Source organism: Akebia trifoliata, chromosome 15, assembly GCF_017979445.1.
Source record: "Akebia trifoliata isolate Shusen 1 chromosome 15, ASM1797944v1, whole genome shotgun sequence".
Lineage (NCBI taxonomy): Eukaryota > Viridiplantae > Streptophyta > Magnoliopsida > Ranunculales > Lardizabalaceae > Akebia > Akebia trifoliata.
The window spans coordinates 26754416-26773178 of record NC_141389.1 but is presented as its reverse complement, the minus strand read 5'-3'; the positions used below and the strand labels follow the sequence as shown (position 1 = coordinate 26773178).

General features: G+C 35.1%; 1 protein-coding gene and 1 long non-coding RNA gene across 2 annotated transcripts; one reads left to right on the top strand and one right to left on the bottom strand.

The window, feature by feature from the left end:
• Positions 1 to 5014: 5014 nt before the first annotated feature.
• Positions 5015 to 5573, top strand: LOC147384899 (uncharacterized). The gene is made up of 3 exons (XR_015172403.1): positions 5015 to 5224; positions 5311 to 5387; positions 5511 to 5573. It is a non-coding gene; the product is annotated as an uncharacterized LOC147384899 (long non-coding RNA).
• A 3712-nt stretch (positions 5574 to 9285) lies between these two features.
• LOC147384898 (polyadenylation and cleavage factor homolog 4-like) lies at positions 9286 to 17921 on the bottom strand. Its single transcript, XM_086425432.1, has 7 exons — positions 17144 to 17921; positions 15981 to 16082; positions 14933 to 15193; positions 12606 to 12728; positions 12068 to 12526; positions 10135 to 11898; positions 9286 to 9867 (listed from the first exon to the last, which is right to left on the bottom strand). The coding sequence occupies exons 1-7, from the start codon at positions 17531 to 17533 to the stop codon at positions 9850 to 9852; spliced, it is 3117 nt and encodes a 1038-aa protein (XP_086281558.1). The 5' UTR covers positions 17534 to 17921; the 3' UTR covers positions 9286 to 9849.
• Between the last annotated feature and the right edge of the window lie 842 nt (positions 17922 to 18763).

The following is an 18763-nucleotide window of genomic DNA, read 5'->3' as shown; positions in this document are numbered from 1 at the left end:
CTCACTCTCTCACGGAATCTGATTTAAACCATGTCAAGACTTCCCTTGACAGAAAATGTATGTTTTCTTGCATATTTTGTTGATTTTTCTCTCCAATTGATTACCTAAACCCTAGATTTTTCTGTTATGCTGTAATTTGTTTGTCATGTTTTGAAATATATTACTTCCAATGCCTCAACCATGTGGAAAATTGTGATTTTCAATGCTTGTGATTTTATTTTTTTTCTTATTTTCACAGATTGCAAGATTGAATGAAGGATTGTTGTTGTTCAATGCCATTTTTATTGTTCCAATGTTTCAGATTATTTGTTCATCCCATTTGTTGATTGAATTTGATTGTTGTTCTGTTATTCTTGTTTGATCTAAATTTGATTGTTGTTCTGCTCTTCTTGTTGATTGAAAATGGTGTCTTGTTTCTTGTTTGTTTGGGTTTTAAACAAATTTGTGTGTTCCTTATGTTACTTGATGTATTGTTAATTTCTAAATATTTCTTGTTTGTATTTGCTAAATGCCTAAATGTACTTCGTTAGATGTGAATGTTCTTGTTTTTCTTCTTCTTGAGTTTCTCGCATTTCTAGATAGAAATGATGCTGGAGTTTTTGAAAATATGCAAAATCTATATGAAACCGTTAAGAAGGCACAAATGGTTGTCGAAGTGGAAGCAGTGCGTGTACAGAAAGAACTTGCTGCGTATGTATTATTTTATCGTTGACCGTTGATAATACATATAGCATCGGAGGTTTTAGTGACGACCATTGACGGCTGGAGTAGCTATTGCTATATGTATTTGCGACGATTTTATCCCCTATAGCGACGGTTTTATCCCCTATAGCCACGGTCAGCGACTGTCGCTATATCCCTATTTTACTGTAGTGGGAGTTCTTGTAATAAAATTGCAACATATAAGTCTAGCCTATAAATCTCTCTATATTTTATTTTTTTCCAATGGTTATAAGTTGGGCTGTCGATGAATCAAATCAAACCCAAAATCCTATCCATTCACATGCCATAATTTAAGATCTAGATTGAGAATTTTGGCATAATAACCTTTCTTTCCTTTTAATTATGTCCCAATCTGATAGAGTTTCAATATGGTGAAATGTGAGAAATTATGCAAATTATATTATATGTTTTATTTAATATATATAATTTATTTATATTTTTTTATGAAATCAGATTTATAACAAGGGTTCAATTTGGTTCTTATTGGATGCGTGTCAATTTTTAATGATTGGTCCCAAATCGACTTGGTCCAATCCCAGCCTGATCCAGTGACAACCATGGTATTCTCAGGACTCACCTTCTCTCTCATCTTTCCTTATTCACAAAAGGGCATATATTTTCTTTTAGATTCATGTTGGAGTGACCTCAGCGGGGGACATCTTGAGGTAGTGGTGCGCACATGTCCGTAGATGTGTTTTATTCGTATCTCGGATAAATGCATCAACGGGCATGCGCAGGCCATCATGTTAAGATGTCCTCCATCGAGGACTTTAGCATTAATCTTTCTTTTATGATGATGAATTACCTTTATTTATAGGGTGAAGAGAAAGAGTCAATATTTTCTATTTCAATTATGTTTCCTCACCATGCATCAAGAAGATTGTAAATAATAAAATTATTTATTTATCATGTTAACTTTTATGGGAATTTCATTTAGGATTGGAATTTAGAATCCAATCATTTTTGTTTTGTTTTTTGAAAACCCAAAACATGTAATAGAGATTCTATTGCAAACAATGGTCAATACTAATTAAAGCAAGGAATAAGGGAAACCAATTGGCCAAGTCAACTGGTAAACTCTTAAATAACGGTTCAGAGGATGGATTTAGGAGTTTTTTTGCAAGCCCTACAAGGTGAGGGTTGTATTGATAGTAACTCGGAGGTCAATCTGACATCCTAGGAAGTTACGAAGTGGAGTCATTTACTATCAACAACATTAAATAATTATTGATGATACATTTGATTATCGAAAGAGGATCTAGTTTTTGTAGATGTAATTTTAAGCATCCTTTTTGAGATCTTGATCCAAATCAAGATTTCATGTATAAATCATAAAATAAATAAAATAAAACAGAGAAGATAAGGGATTTCTTACGTGGTTCAACAAAAATACCTACATCTGAGGGTTCGGGGAGTCATTCCACTATAGTGAATCTTTATGTTACATGATCTGCTCTTCTTCTTTTTTCTTCCCCTCTTTTCCTTTTTATACAATGGCCTTTAACCCTTTAAATACAGGGGAAAAAAACTAAACCCTTGTAAAGAAACCCTAACCCTAGTTAGATTATAATTTCTATATGTACCAATATCAAAATTTAATAATTATCTAAAAGTGAAAATTCCTTACAAATTAGGATCCTTCTCAATTTAGATAGAATTACACCTCAAATATTGTCATGTGTCTGTCTCGAGATGTGTGTCGATTAGTGCGAATGAACAATCTAAATGGGAGAGAATTTTGTCCCTCCACAGAGTTTATCCAATAATCAATGACAGGAGTAACTATGACACTATGTGAAGAATCATCATCGACTCTTGAAAGTCGATGAAATGACTATTGACTCCACTGACTTGTTGAAACGTTATGATAAAACCGGTTGATGTATACTTAGTCAATTTGCAATTTCTATAAATGTACTCAATCAATGTATAAGAGGATTCTCTCTCGTCATGTCTAACTTGTAGTGTGTGAAGTGTCCAATACCAATGTGATTTTAATATAGCACGAAAGCACAGCCAAAATTCTATTAGTGCCACTCAACAAATAATATCAAGAGTGGTTTCTACACTTTGCCACTATTTGACATCTTAGATTTTGTAATGCAATGGGCCACATATAAAGTATGGGAGTTGTTAAGGGTACATTGGTGCCATCTTAGCATCATCATGAGTCTTATTAACATATCCATATGTGGATTCAGAGAGCACAAATGCTAATCAAGTGCTCCAAAAAGCAAATACATGAAGTTAAGTGGATCCAAATAATGTGGCAGACTTTTATTTATTTATTTGTGAACTTGTGATGGAAGGAAGACTAGTGTGTCAAGATTAATAATATCTATTACACTACATTATTGTTAGTGATCACATTACTTTGGTCTAAAATCTAAAAAGCATTCTCACTATTTTTATTTTTTTTAATCAGATTTGTCATGTATTAGCAGACATCTATCCTCTCTCTCTCTCTCTCTCTCTTTCTTCCATCCCACTTCTCAAGAGAATAGCCTTCGAAAAGACAGGCATCATCTAATCCCCATTTAAGATAAACCCAACTCTTATATTTAAGAAACCAAATCAAATCTATTTACTTGTCTTTTATATGTATGTTCAAGTGCTGTTATAATACATGTATATGGTGTGCTTACATGGGTTGCCTGCACGTGGCAGCCGTTGTTCATGCACTCTCATAGTGTCATATTAACTTATAAAAATATTCAATGTTCTCTTTCTTATTTCTTAATTATTGCGGATTTGAGTTTTTTTTTTTTTTTTCAAAGAGTGCAGTTTGATGGACCCAGGGACACATAAACGTTGATGACACCTGCCTCTAAATTCCACGTGGCAATTTTTTTGGGCCCACAGACCCATTAATGTAAAGATACCACTTGTATCTAATTTATCCAAGTACCTAAAAATGCCAAAATATAGAGTGAAAATCATCTCATAAAATGCTAAAATTTAGTGATTAAAACAATAATCAATCTAAATGTGTGTTTAGATTCACCTACAAACACTAGATTTTTTTTTATTTTTTTTTTTTTGTGGACGATTGTATGAGCTATTATATTTGATATGTTTCATGATTGATTCTTGACCTAAAATCCAAGTGATCTAAAAATCAAATTTAATAGATTTGAATCACGGAAGTAGATCTGAATAAAAAAATTAGCCCAACTGAGATATGGATTAGATATGAATCGATCCATCCCAAGATCAGCCTGAATGTGAATATGTATTGCTTTGAGAACTATACTTAAGCATTTCAAAGTATCATTTTATCATATTGTTTGCGGCATGGATTCTTATAAAACGAGTGAGGGTATAATGGTAAAATAAAATACTATTGTAAGCTTGTAAAGAAGTAAAATAGATTTAAAAAAATGTCAAATATTTCAAAATTATCCTATCAAACTTGAGTCAAAGATAGAAATGATTTTAGTCAATATGATTTGAGTCAATTCCAGATCGATCTAAATCCAAATCCAAATAATTTTTTTGAATACGAATATACGCAGATCCAACCCATGTTATAAGCTTGTAAAAAAGTAAAATAGATTTAAAGTTATTTGAGAAGAAATAATTATCTATGTGTTTGGATAGAGTTTTTTGATGACTTCTTCTCCTGTGGGGAGTTAGCAAACGTTTGGATAAGTTTTTACTCTTGTGCAAAGGAATTTTTGCTCTTGCGGGGAGAGATTTTTTATTCTTTGTTGAGAAGCTCCAAGAACCTATTCTTCCACGAAGAAATTTTTTACTTTTACGGGAAGAGATTGAGCTTTTGCTCTTGAGTAGAGAAGTGTATCACATAGGACCTATATTTTTTACATTAATCAAATATGAAGATTCTCTAATAACGTGTCTCATAATAGGTAAATTCTCCTTAGCATGTTGACAATCATGAGTGCATCAAAATTTTACTCAGTTCCAAAGGCTTTTGGGTCTTTGACACGTGTTAAAGATTAGAAAGTAAAAAAGTAAAACATTTGAATTGGAAAACAGCTGTCAGCATTACAGTCCAAAAGGTTGACTAGTTGACACTGTTCAATAGCTTTTTTCCATTTGGAGTGGAGAGAGAAATAGTGGGTGTGTCACTGTCACTTTCCACAGTGGTCCAAACGCCAAACCCCAGTTCTCCACATATGTCAACAACAACAATGAAGGCTCCCACACGTCTCTCTCTCTCTCTCTCTCTAATTGGTGGGCCCACCCACCCAATGATGCTTACGAGCTTCATGTGACCTACAGAGTACTTAGTTGCCTCTCTTGCATGTATTTAGTATTTATATCTGATGCCTTCACCTTCACCAACACCAAACACCCAACACTTTATCTTCCTCTCTCTTTCTCTCTATATCTCCTTTGATCATCTCTTCTTTGGAAACTGAAGCAGAATCCATGAAGCAAAGCTTCCATTCTCATGGGCTTCTCATCTTTCTTCTACTTATTTTTCTTCTTTTTTCCTACTCAACAACAAATGCTCGACTCTTAATGTCAAAACAAGGTTAGAAAGATATCTTCTTCTTTCAATCTTTTTCTATCTTTCTCTGTTATTTACTATAGAGCTCATATATTTTCTTTTGTTTATAGGTGAAGAGAAGATTAATGTTCATGGGTTGCCTCAAATGGGTCCACTAGTAGAGATAGAACAAGAAGACTCATCAAATGTGAGTTCTTCTCTTTCATTTGTTCATCTTTTTTCTTTCTTTCTTTCTATCTTTCTTTCTTCTTCTTTTTTTTTAATTTTTTTAATTTTTTGTTGTTGTGGTTTTGCCCTTTTCTTTTAACAGATAATGGGTTTAGAGCATTGTGAGAAAGGAGATGAAGAATGCTTAAAGAGGAGGATGATGGCAGAAGCTCACTTAGACTACATCTACACCCAACACCACAAGCCTTAGGTTTCCAAGAACAATATGAAGTCCCATAGCTTCTATTTAACTACTTTTAGAAATCCATTAGTCTTTTAGAGTTTTTAATTAATGTTTCTGAACTATACCCATATGCTAGATTTGGAACTAAATATATCTCATTTTGATGATGAATATGTAAACTCCTACACCATAGTATGGACATGAATGTTACTATTTGTACTTGTCTTGTGTAGTGTTGATGATTTAATCTACAAGGTTTTGGTTTCTAAACTAGTTTAGTCTCAAAATTTTGTGATGGTTCTCCTTTTATATGGGTGAGTTTTGGGAAATTAAGTTGCATTTGTGACTTGTGAGAGAAAGATAAAGGGCACAGCTTCAATAAATTATATTATATTTAACTTCTTAAGAGAAAGTTAGGTTTGTGAGTAAAAGTTGGTGACAATAAATTAAAAGAATCTTGCTTAATTTATCTGGATGGGAAAAAGGGAAAAAAAAGGTTACAATTGGCTAAAGGAACCACTTCTCAACTCCAATAAACAAAGAGACCCACCTTTCATAAAGCTAATAAATGTTTGGGTAAATTACCATTTCATGAGCCAAATTTGATGAAATTACAATTTCAGTTAACTAATCATTTTAATTCTTACAATTTAAGCGGTTTGCATAGCGACAACCTCGTTAAAACTAGCAAAATTTGCGAGATAGTCACTTAATACCTATGAGATTGCGGCTTTAAACCTGCAATTTTTTGTAAATATCTCTTAGTTTTTTTTTAATAAACAAAGCTAATTGATGGTCCTTTGATGCAAGGCTAAATCAAAGTTTTTGTCTTGGTGGGTGAGTTTGGGGCTTGAGTTCAATGTTTTAAAACTCGAGTTGAACTCAATAATTTTCTGAGCCCCCCTGATGTGGCATGTGTTAGAAACATCGATTATTTTTCCTTGGGATACACAACTGCACATATTTATGAGGATGTACAGAGAGAATTTTTTATACTAAATTCACATGAAATAATTTTCTTAACTTATAAAAGAAGTTTTGGATTTATTAATTAATGCATTCAAAATAATTTATTTATAATAATATTTAAAAAAAATTAAAATTCTTTTGACAAGTAACAAAATGCACAAATGGCAAGAGTCCATGATTTTGAAAGTCTTCAATACTTTACCTATAATAAAATAAATTTTAATACTGGTAAATTTTAAAATCACAACTACTTTTACCCTGTAAAAATGACTATTTAATAAATTTCAGTTGAGTTTCCACTCTGACCCAACATGTATCCCTTGCGTAGTCAACTTGATAGATTGATCTTTGTCGAATTTGTATACTAAATTACCTTGAATTCAATCGATCGAAACTATACATGAGAGCAATAATTTGATCAATAATTAAGAAAGTTACAAGATAGGGTTCAAAAACCCAAGAAAACAACAAGAAAGTTGAAAATGATATAAAGCAAGATAGGGAGGAACATAAAAATACATCTTGACTAAAAACATATTATACAATTCTTGATAAAGTTGAATGATAAATTCCACCAATAATTGTGATAAGGCATAGATGATGATAATGATGACGACCACAACGATGATATTCATACCTCACGTATGAAGGATGATTGGGTTTAGTCCAATTCATACCCACCTACCCATTAGAGATTCTCAAATTTTTCTTTTTAGTCTTGATGAGGGATGTAACAATCTTACTCTAAAGCAAATTTCTTACTTATTGGAGAAGAGAAAGGAAGAAATGGAAACAAATGTGTTTTAAAACCTAATCGTTATTATTGGAGCACTTCAACAGTTTGACATGTATTTCTTGAGTGGAAGGAGAATTGATTGATTGATTTGGCCTTATAGAATTTTCTCTGATTTTTTTTATTATTATTAATGCTGGAGTGACTTCATGGGAGACATACGAGGACATCTTGATGTGATGGCGTGCATGCTCATAGATGCATTTTCTCCCATATATGAGTAAAATGCATCTACGGACATGAGCGCACCACCACATCAAAGTGTGTTCCCTGTCTATCCCCCGCTGAGTCACTCCAGCACAACTCTTTTTTTCTTTTTTTTTCTAAGAAAGTCGGTGAATCACCTTTATGAACAGATTTTGGAGTGGTAAAAATCAATCCCTTAAGGCAAAGTAAATTTTTATTTGTATTTTTCAAAAAAGTTTATGAAAAAAGAATGGGGAGATATCATGGTTTTAAAATTCATTTTGATGTCTCATATCTTTTAACATTGAGAAAAATGAACCATGATTTTAAATCTCATCTGATACATTTGACTTGTCTATCCATCTCGTTGATGGACGATATCGAGACGTATCAGACAAGATGTCTCGGTCTCAAAAGAGATTTAAAACCATGATGAATATTTGAGATGCCAACGGTGCTTTCAAATTAAAGCCATACCTCTTGACATCCGTCTTTAATGAGAGACTTATAAAAATGATCTAAATGCCCTAGTATGTCTTCAACTTCTAATAAACCCTCAAACCTTAGAACAAGATAGAATTTTGCAGAAATAGAAAATGAACAGATTATGGATTAAATATAAATAAATAAAAAAATCAATGGTTTTCAAGAGCCAAGATGGTATTAAAATTGACATATGGGAAACGAAGTGTATAGATTCAAGTTCTTGAAAATGATAGATATTTTTGGGAGCTTTTCTTGTTTTTGGTTAGATGCCGAGAACAAGGCATTTGGGTCATTTTCCATTAATAGTGAGATCAAGAAGTACCCCAAACAGAGGAAAATCTCAAATGGGGAGAGTTATACCTAAATAACCCAATGATATACTAGTTAAGCTCGGGTTGGGGGTTCGGACAACCCATCTAAATCCGAACTGGTACTATATAATAATATTTAAATATTATTATATTAATTATTTATTTTTAAGATATAGATTTCTTTGCTAATCAAAATAAAAGTAGGCTTCTTCAACGAGTCCAACTCACCCAAAATTAAAAGCTCACGCTAAGGTTGAACTTGGGTTAATGATTCAGGCTCGCTGCTCGGGTTGAAATGTGCCAAGAGGTGGGCCAGCTGTTGATAATTTTCATCTTTAATCAAAGGGTAAATTATTTAATGTAACCAGATGGAGGGATTTCCTTTTAAATATCCCTAATTTTTTGGCACTAGCTTGACCTCATCCCCTTTGAATCCAACTTTTACAAGTGTCGAGATCAATGGTTATATATCGTCAATCTTTTGAACATAAACCATTGAGACCGACTCAAAATCATCAAGATTGATTATTTAAATGATTGACTCGATGATTTGTATGACCCATCTCGATTGATTTTGATCTTTTTATAAGGTGAGGGGGCATTAAGAAAGAAAGACTTTACCAAGAAAAAATGGGTTGTTTAAGTCACTATTTTAAATGGCTATATAAAACCAACTTCTACCTTACTACCAACACCAAGTCATAGAAACTTTGGGCCTTTTCTTTCACTAACAAAGGAAAAAAAAGAGCTTGACAACTCCCCCCAACACAGAACCATAGATCATTTGCCTCGGGATACACAAAATCATAAATCTTTTTCTTGTGTATCCAAAGGTAAATGATCTACGGTTATGCGATGGGGGCGTCAGATTATCACGACTCACATTTATAAATAGAATGGTTTCAAGTTCTAACTGTTCAAACATCCACCAAGATAACAATTGTGAACAGAATACAATAATAATCATTCAGCCATGAAGCAGAATATATATACTCAAATCCACTTACTGTCTTCAGAAACGCTGTTGTTTTGAGAAACCAGGCTTAAAAAAGAACCAAAATTTATGCAAGTTTCATTGTTTCTTGGTTAGTATTAATGATACAAAAGTATGTCTTCTTTGGTTCGATGTGAGATACTTTCTTGATGCACTCAAGATTCAAAGAAGTGTAGAACTGATTGCATAGGGAGGACGAGATGTATCTAGGTTTCAAGCATCGGATGGTGGAGAATTAATAAGCATAAACCCACTTCAGTAAGGCAAAACTAAAACACGAAACATAATCTCAACAAATAAGAGAAGAAAGCTGAAATGTGAATCTGTGGGTATATTTTTTCTTCTTTCAAATGCAGAAAAAGAGGAGATAATCAATCAGGGCAACTCAGCCTTCAGCCTCATTTTTCGATCCAGGTTATTAATATAATGAGAACCACACAATTGTTACCAAGTCCGAGTAAACCTGGATTTGCTCCATCAGCTGTACCAGTAAATTGTGTGTGTTTCACTTTAATAGCATCATGCATCCCTCATTTCCTGCAAAAGTAACAACCAAAAGAAAGGATCAAAAAACAATTTATGTAGGAAATAAGGACCAAACATTCAGACCAAATACTAGAGCCATATGATTAAGATAATCCGAATCAGAAATTTTTTTTTTTTTTCAAAGGAGATTTTACGGTTGGACCTCTCAAACGACAGCTCCAAACCCTCTGACTAACACTACGTATGTGGCATTGAAAAACCAGTATAGAGGTCAGACATGCAGATATATCCTCTATATAAAAAGAGCAAGAACAATACCAGTTTAGCATTCTCAGACATTCCCAATTCATAGGCTGAAGTTGGTGATATACAGTTGGCGTGCACAATCGGACCCTGAGCAACATTTCCATCTGTACTTCCAATATCACCGTCCACATCCGGAATGGTCATATACACCGCTCCTTTGTACATCCATTCATCCTTCTTATGACAATAAAAATCTTCAAAAGGCTCCCCACATAACACACAAACACACTGGCATTCATCTGTGGGAACCAAGGGTTCACTCTTATCTGATGTTTCGACCCACCCTTCTGCAGAATCAGTAGACGTAGTCCCGGTAACCCAGTCACCCAAACTCGCGAACCATCTCCTTGAAACTCCATCGGAATTATTTGGTTCAGGCTTCTTTGAAGCGTGCCACTCCAAATGTCGATCAAGTCGTTCTTGAAGTTTTAGCCGAAGCCCACATAAGTTGCATTGATGTGGAAGGTCATCAAAGAGACTATTGATCACTGATGGATGAGATTCTCGAATGACTTCAGGTTTAAACTCAATGCCAATAAGGTCTTTCATCTCTGTCATCATGCCTTGAGACAAGATAGTAGTATTCTTAGCGGCAGAAGATAAAGTAGGGCTGGTTAGGGAAGATGGATTTGAAGAAGTTAGAGTTGGTAACTCCTTTGCAGGTGAAGATATCAAGCCCTTTGAGACTAATGTGCTCAAAAGACTTGAAAGTGGGTTTGGCACAGAACTAGCAACATTCGACGTTTGTGATGTGCCACCTGTATGAGGGGCTGGAGGAGGCCCAGGTGGAAGTGGAGGCAGGGCTGTTGATGTGCTACCATGTGAAGTGGGACCCGAAACAGAAGTTAGTGCAACCATGGGAGCAGAGGATGTAGCGAGCCGAGTAGGATGAGGTCCGCTTGGCAAAGGGGGCCGAATATGCAATTGTGATGGCAATGCCCCCGAGTCCTTAAAACTCTGGTTGGGGACTGAATTGTTTGAGAGTAGTCCACTCTTCATAACTGCAGACAACAAACTAGCTGTGCTCGACTGTACCGGGATGTCTGTGACGGGATTATTAGAAAGGCCAAACGAAGAGTGCCCCATCATTGGGAGAGTTCCAAAAACCAAAGGTTCTGGCAATGGCTTATGGGTTTGACCAGATAGTCGAGACTGTGCTGACTCTGGATTTGAATGCTGTGAGAAGGGACTATGATGCCTTGGCTGAGGAAAATGAATTTGAGTAGAAGTCTGCACATGTTGAAGGGGTTGTGACTGAGTTGACTGCAAATTGGTCAAGGTACTAGGCCGAATATGATTTTGAGAAATACGAGGTGTTTCATTCAACTGTCCTGCAAGCAAAGGTGTTTGTAGATGATCTTTTTCAGTTAAATTGTGTGACTCATGATGTTGTTGAAGAGCTGAGGACGAAGGTGAGAGGGGATGTTGGTGCATGGACTGTCCGGATGGTGACGAAGGTTGTATGAGCTGATCCCATTGTTGAAAGCTTGGAGTGCCACCAAGTGTTGGCCCCTTCTGAATTTGAATTCCTGTCCGGCCCAAAGATGAGCCCATGTTTCTTGATAAGCCATCAAGAGAGCTAGGATTGCCTTCCGACTGACGAGAAATTCTCGAAGTTACGCTGATGTGTTTCAAACCATCCAAGTGTGGTTCTTGTGATGACCACATTGATGATGTCTTACGACCAAGTGCAGCTTGTCCTTCTGATAATGAATCAGTGGAAGTTTCTCTCCATGACCCAATATCACGAGGTTGTGGGAGATTGTCTTCAACCTCCTGCACGAATCAAAAGGGAAACAATTAGCAAGGTTAAGCAGCATAACATGGATTTTAAATCTATTTTCCCCTCCAAATGACTCCTCCAATTGAGAAGTACAAATATGCATTTCAAGCGATATCTAGAAACTCATTTCCCAAAGCAGTCATTTTCTCTATAAAAGCTTACCAGCTTTTCTGCATCATCAGGATTCCAACCATCTTTACTTGAGCTATCAGTCCCCCCATGATCAGTCAATCTAGAGTTCATATCATTCCATATGTACTCCTCTTCCTCGGAGTTCTTCCAGTTTTTATTCATTCCTATACTGCTTCGATTTCCAATGCTCTTCACCGGTGGCAACTGAGCAACATTTTGTGCAGATTTGGGTGCTCGGTACTTTGAGAATTCATGCTGGCTGTCAAAACCAATCATTTGGCCACCTGTTGTCTCTGCAGCATTGCTGCCAGCACCATACCAAGGCTTGTCAAGTCCATTTCGATCAGTAACCCTTTCACCTGCTCTTCCAATTCCCAACTCTGAAGTCCTTGAAAGATCGGAACTGTACTCATAATCTTCATATCCTGCACCAGTGTTCTTCTCACGAATAGGTTCACTTAATGCTTCTCTTTGACAACGTCTAGGATCCTGCACAATTCAAATCAAATTATAGCCATGTGAAAAAGGAGACGAAGCATTAGCAAAAGCAGGTAAATATGTTACATACAAGCATCTTAACAGGTAAATCTGCCCGTGGCCTTTCACTCCCACTAGTAGCTGTTCTACTAGGTCTCTCTGCACCCTCAACTGGAGCAACCATGGTCCCAGCATTGTCATTGGTTCCCTTTGCCTTCATCACATAAATCCAAGTGAACAACAAATAAAGTCTAAAATCTTACTAACGAAAAAGAAGAAAGTCTGGAAATGATGCATGGGTTCTCCTAAAGAAAGGAAGAAAGAAACTTATATGAAAACAAAACTTATGATGCGTGCATACATGTTTATGGGATTAGAGTAGAGTAGTTTGGGTGCATCTAGAGCATGGAATCATAGCTCACAAGAATAAGTTAGTTTTAGATTTCTTATAGATTGTTTTTTCGTGGGAATAAGTAGTTATTTTCCATGTAAATAGTGGGGGCAGATTATGGAAATAAGGTGTTTTACTTCGAGAATGAAACAGAAATTGATAAGGGATGACAGACAGTAGAGATATCTTTTAGGAGATAGTTATTCTAATTTTTAGGAGTGGTTCAATATGGAAGCCTTGTAAAATGTGGGAAACCTTGTATTAAAGGTATCAGCGGATGTGAATAAACTATCCAAGAATATTTATCAAACTTTGTGAGTAGTATTGGGAGATCTAGATCCCCTCAAAGAGAACCAATCGTTTTTGTTGTTTGCAATGTCTAAAATCATAGGCAAAAGAAGCAATGTCCGCATCAACTGACGTAACCAAACAACCAAAAAATATAACTATTTTGTTCAGTAACCCTTTTTTTAATAGTGATTCACTATTCGTCTAATTATATCTAACACCAAAAGAAACTAGTCATAATTAAATTATGTTTTTGAGTCAATGAAATAGCCCACCCCAAATCTTTGGGATGAGGCTTTGTTATTGTTCTAATAACGAAATAATGCAATAAACCTGGCGCAAATTTAACTATGTTAAATACCATTACATTCACGTTTTGAACAAAAAAAAATAAAGCACAAAACTTGCCCAAGAAGTACTCTTATCTTAAAATCGATAGTTTATAATGTATCCTCCATACTTCTAATTACTTATTCTTCAGTTTCATCTAGCAGCACTACATCATATACAAACAACATACACCAAGGGACCTCTCCTTGAATATGGCATGGTAAAGTCCAGGACTGGTAAGACAATATGCCTAAAATCAAAACCTCATTTTAACCTTCTTACCTATCACAAAAAACAAAACACCAATAATTACAATAACTAGCAATACCATTACTATAGGAAAATGGTGGTACATGTACTTGGTGTGAACGTGTTGCAACTTGAAACTCCCTCATCTCCCCCAGTATTGTTCTAACTCTATACATAACCTTAATAATGTCAATGTTTCTTTTCTGAAGCTTTTCCAAATCATTCCCTCATACAATTTCAGAGATTCATCAAATTATCCCACAATAATTAGTGCCATTTTGCACATCGCCCTTGTTTATTTAAGTAAGTACAATAATTTAACCTCAATCATTTGGCATTCTCTTAGCCTCCAATTATAAACCAATTTGGTTAACCAAAACAATCTAGTTTCTCCCATGCACTTCTATTAAAAAATTGTATTAAATTACGTCTTTCTAAACTCCCCAAGAGTAAACATAAGGGAGAAACCTGTGAAAATTTTCATCTATTTCAAAAATGGTCTAAGAAAACACCACCTATAGATACCTTACGATGGCCAATACCCTTTACACTTTTGAAGCTTGTCTCATTTCCCATGTATGAACTATCGACTAATATTCAATTGGGGATATCACACGTCCAAATGCTGGACATGTACCTTCTTAGGACTTTTTCCCGTTATATCCCTTAATGAAGATAGTACTTATCAAGGAAGAAAAAGATAATTTCCTACTCAAACCCATTTTACAAGAAATCGTTTTCTTTAATAAACCTTACATGCAGTACTCAAAGTGGCTATAATCATACATTCCACCTAAAAAGTTTGTGTCATATACATTATGTGGCAAGTGTTGCAGGCCATACATAGCATTGATTATGCTCAATAAGTGGTCTTCGACTGTGGGCCCACTAATAAAGTCAGAGACCTAGACTAACTAAATAACGTAACGTAGCAATTACAGCACTCTATGGAATCTGACTCCTAAACACTCTTGAGACCCCAAGCAATAATTTATATTTTTTGAGTGCTTGGGTTCAATAAATAACAGAAAATAATACTATTAAAGGAAAATTGATGCGAGCAAGATGAATATCAAAATAAATCAAGCAACGTGTGTGTATCATATTCAGTTCACGGAACACAAATATACAAACAAAATTATATGTAGAACTTCAGTTACCCTGTTTGACTGCTGAAGGCGTTGCCTTGCCTCTAAATATTTGGGATTTACATGAATGCTATGTGGTGGTCGCTGTGACTGAGAATCAGGCTTAGTCGTTGCACCACCAGAAGATGATCCATTGATAGCAGGTGTGAAACCAAGCTCTTTCTCGATCATCTGAAGAGTGGCGGGAGGAAAAACCCCTTTCCATGTCCCAAAAAGATGCCTCATACCAGAATGTATTGAAGAGTCAACTTGCCTATATGCCTTGCAGAACACCTATAAAAGTAATTGATGTTAATGTATATAAATGAAACATGTACCAATAAAAAAATGTAAATAATGATAAAAATTGGCAACTCGCTAAGATAATAAATGACATAACAAACAAATACTAGTAGCTATTACATTTTTTATCCGTAGCTGACATTTCAAAATTAAGGAATAAGGTAGTGCAAAGAATTACAGAAGAAAAGAGTCAGAGGAAAATTTTGGGATCTTTCTCTGTTCTCTGAAAGGAAGAAAATTTTGTGGAGACTCCTTCCATTTGCAATGTGCTGAGGGATTAGGTTGGAAAGGAACAGGAGGATCTTCCAAGGGATCGAGTCCTCTTCTTAGGACATCAGAATTTCGATTCTTGGGCTGTTATTTTTTTTGTGTAAACTCTTTTTTGTGTTTAAGGGTGTATTTTTTGATGAGTTTGTATTTAGGTGGGAGTCTGTGAGCTCCAGATAGCTTTTCTTGCTTTCTTTGCTTTGAGGTCGATCACCTAGACTGCCTCTGTACATTCTTAGCTTTTCAGCAATAAAGTTATTCTTACAAAAAACAAATAAATAAATAAACCTGCCATCAAATAAAACTTCAAGAAAACCAAATTAGAAGGATATAAAAGTACCCAATCTTTAAAAATAAAAGAATGATGGCATCCACACTGTTTGGACTGGGAAATAATTAGCATTTTACCCTTTAATATTCTTCATCATAAACAGAAAAATAGACAAAAACATGTTATCTTTTATCATGAATGAATACAAACGACATCACAGGCAGATCGAAAGAATCTAACCTCAGGAAGTTTAGCAGCAAAGTATTTAATGTAATCTCTTCCAATATTCTTTACGATACTATCCAAAAGATACAGGGAAGGCAATTTTTGCTCACTAGCAACCTGCGAATCGAATAAATGCAAGATTAGATCAACCAAATGACGGAGAAATGTTTTCAAATAATTAATGCGATAAACTGAAAATTTATAATGGTGAAGTCCCATGTGAGAACAAAGAAAGAAGCAAGTTCATTTAGAGATTCTCAAAACTTGTAAGTGAACCCTGATGAAGAAGGATGAATCCTTGGAATATTTTCACAAGAAAAAACCCTTGTGGCACAAATATTATTATTGGAATGGTGAGTCCTCAAGGCATCCAAAAGGCCCATAAAGCTCATTTTTTCCAAGTGAGACATTCTGAGCGAGTACATAATCTAAGCTTTAGTGGGTCTACTTCTACTAGTTACTAGAAACGAGGAATACCATAAATAATCATGCTCACATATCCAAGCAAGCGAGGAAAACGTGAAGGAATGTGAAGTCCTACAAAACTGAATGTCAAAAACAGATGAGCATGATTGTCAGGCACTTAGGCCAAAGTTGGCTAAACCACTCGTACTGAATTATATCTCCCACACTGGCCTAAACAAAAATAAGTCCTAAGAATGACTGAATTAAGCTAATCTCATAACCATACAGTTTATTATTGATACATTTGACCCCTTATTTACATTCTGTTGTGGCTCACACAGGACTACTTCAAAGTATTGCAGATCACATCAAGACCCTTTATTTACATTCCATTGTGGCTCACACAGGACCTCTAAGTATTGCAGATCACATCAAGACCGCGGAGGTCTCAGCCAAGTGTTTCATTTGGGTACACATTTCAAGTTACCACCAATTCAAAATGCATCAAAATTGCTACCGTTGTGATTCGAAATGCTAATTACTTCACAAACAAATAAGAATCCGTAAGATTTTAATCTTTATTCACTAAAACGCAGAGATCAGACTGTCTTCTTCCACTAAAAAAGATGTTTTCTTTTCCTTTTCTTCTATTTACCTTTTACAAAGATATCAGAACAAATATTAACATTAAAATTAAAGAAAAAAAATTGGCACCAGAAGCTGAAGATAATGCTGAAATCAACACAAGCAGTTACGATCGAGACCGTAATCACCTCAAGAATATTAGCAGAAACAGTGGCAGTGATCCACTTCGCTGCGTGAAGATTCTCTCCAGCAATAATCGTCAAATTAGTGATAATCGGCTTCGAATTGAAGGTCAGCTCTGCAAGAGCAGTCTTATACTGATTCACGAGCTCTTGATGTTGCTGTTGCTGATGAACACCTCGAACCGAATCAAGTTTCTCTACATTTTTATCACTCTCGTTCGCTCTAAATCTCGAAAGTTGCGGTCTTGTTGCAGGAACGGCACCAACTGCAACTCTCTGTCGATCGACTACGCCATTAAAACTTCGATCTTGTTCGACTTCTACAGCCAATCTAGGTTTCTTCAAACCTGGTTCTCTCGACCTATCAATGGATCTACGAGAACTCTCCATTTGCATGTCTGTAACAAAGAATCAACAAAACCCTAACCCTAAATTTCCATTATATACATATCATCATTATCAGATGAAAATTCAAAAAACCTACAAATAAAAATTAAAAAAAGGCGTTTTAAGAATTAAGATTCGAATACTGGTTTCAGATATTTGAAACCCTAAAAAAGAGTCTTTTAAAGATAGTGACGATGAGATTTCATGGTTATTGAGACAAGAGTTCGCGCCTTCGAGAGAGTAATTTCGTAATTTAAAAAGGATTGGAGGGGCATTTGATTCTAAAGAGAAAGCAAAGATCAAGTGGAGATGGAAACATGTCTGCGGGTATGTCAGCCCAGCCTCCTCTCTGGGCCTCGCTCTCGTTTCCGTTATTTTTAGAATAATGAGGTGATTTAGAAATACCCCTTCAGGTTTTAATTAATATTTTAAAACCCGTGTTTTCAAACTCACTATACATTCCTTCACCTTGGATTTCTTTGGAAGCTTAAGATTTTGTGTCTAGAAGAAGTAGAAGCTTGAGTCCGAAAAGCTGCGTCTAGGAGAATGAATCATGTTTGTTAAAGAAGCTGATGAAGAAGTAGTAGAGAGAATTGATTTTATTGTTTAATCTATGAGTTAAAAAGAATTAGAGGTGAAATCATCGTTTCATTCTCATACATTTTTTGTTGTTGACTTAAAAACAGTCCCAACAAAACTTCTCAAAAATACAATTTTGAACTTCCCACAAAAATTAATGAAGCATAAGTCATTACTAACAGACATGCTTCTCCACCTTTTTCAACTCAAAATAAAAAATAAAAAAAAAATCGTAACAAACAAACCCTTAGTTTTCTCTCAAAAATCAAATCTCCTTAAACTATTACAACTCTAGTGCAATTCCTTTTTCTTTTATCTATGTTCTTTAGTCTCTAATCAAAATCAAGTAAAATCATTCATTTTCCTATCCAATAGTTGAGTATTATCAATTTTTCAAGATAAAAATTATTTTTCTCGAGGCATGAAGGTTTGGAATATAGATGGAATGGTAGCATAGCACTCTTGATTTAATAGTTATAGTTTCAACCTGATTGGCCAGTCAACGGGTGTAGTTTGAGATTAAGATTGTGATAGAGAATCCTGAGGTTGAAGATGAAGGTAAAATTCTATGCCCGATGGCAGGTTTTGGAGAGAAAAAATGGTTTTTTTAATTTCAAAAAAATGAGGTATTTAAGTCATTTTAGTATATTAAAAGAGCTG

Excerpts from the sequence above, each read along its gene's own strand:
- LOC147384898 (XM_086425432.1), bottom strand. The coding sequence starts at position 17,533 with ATGCAAATGGAGAGTTCTCGTAGATCCATTGATAGGTCGAGAGAACCA. Across the intron at positions 16,083-17,143 it reads TTTCTGCTAATATTCTTGAG|GTTGCTAGTGAGCAAAAATT; the intron begins GTGATTACGGTC and ends TTCGATTCGCAG. Across the intron at positions 11,899-12,067 it reads CTGATGATGCAGAAAAGCTG|GAGGTTGAAGACAATCTCCC; the intron begins GTAAGCTTTTAT and ends TGATTCGTGCAG.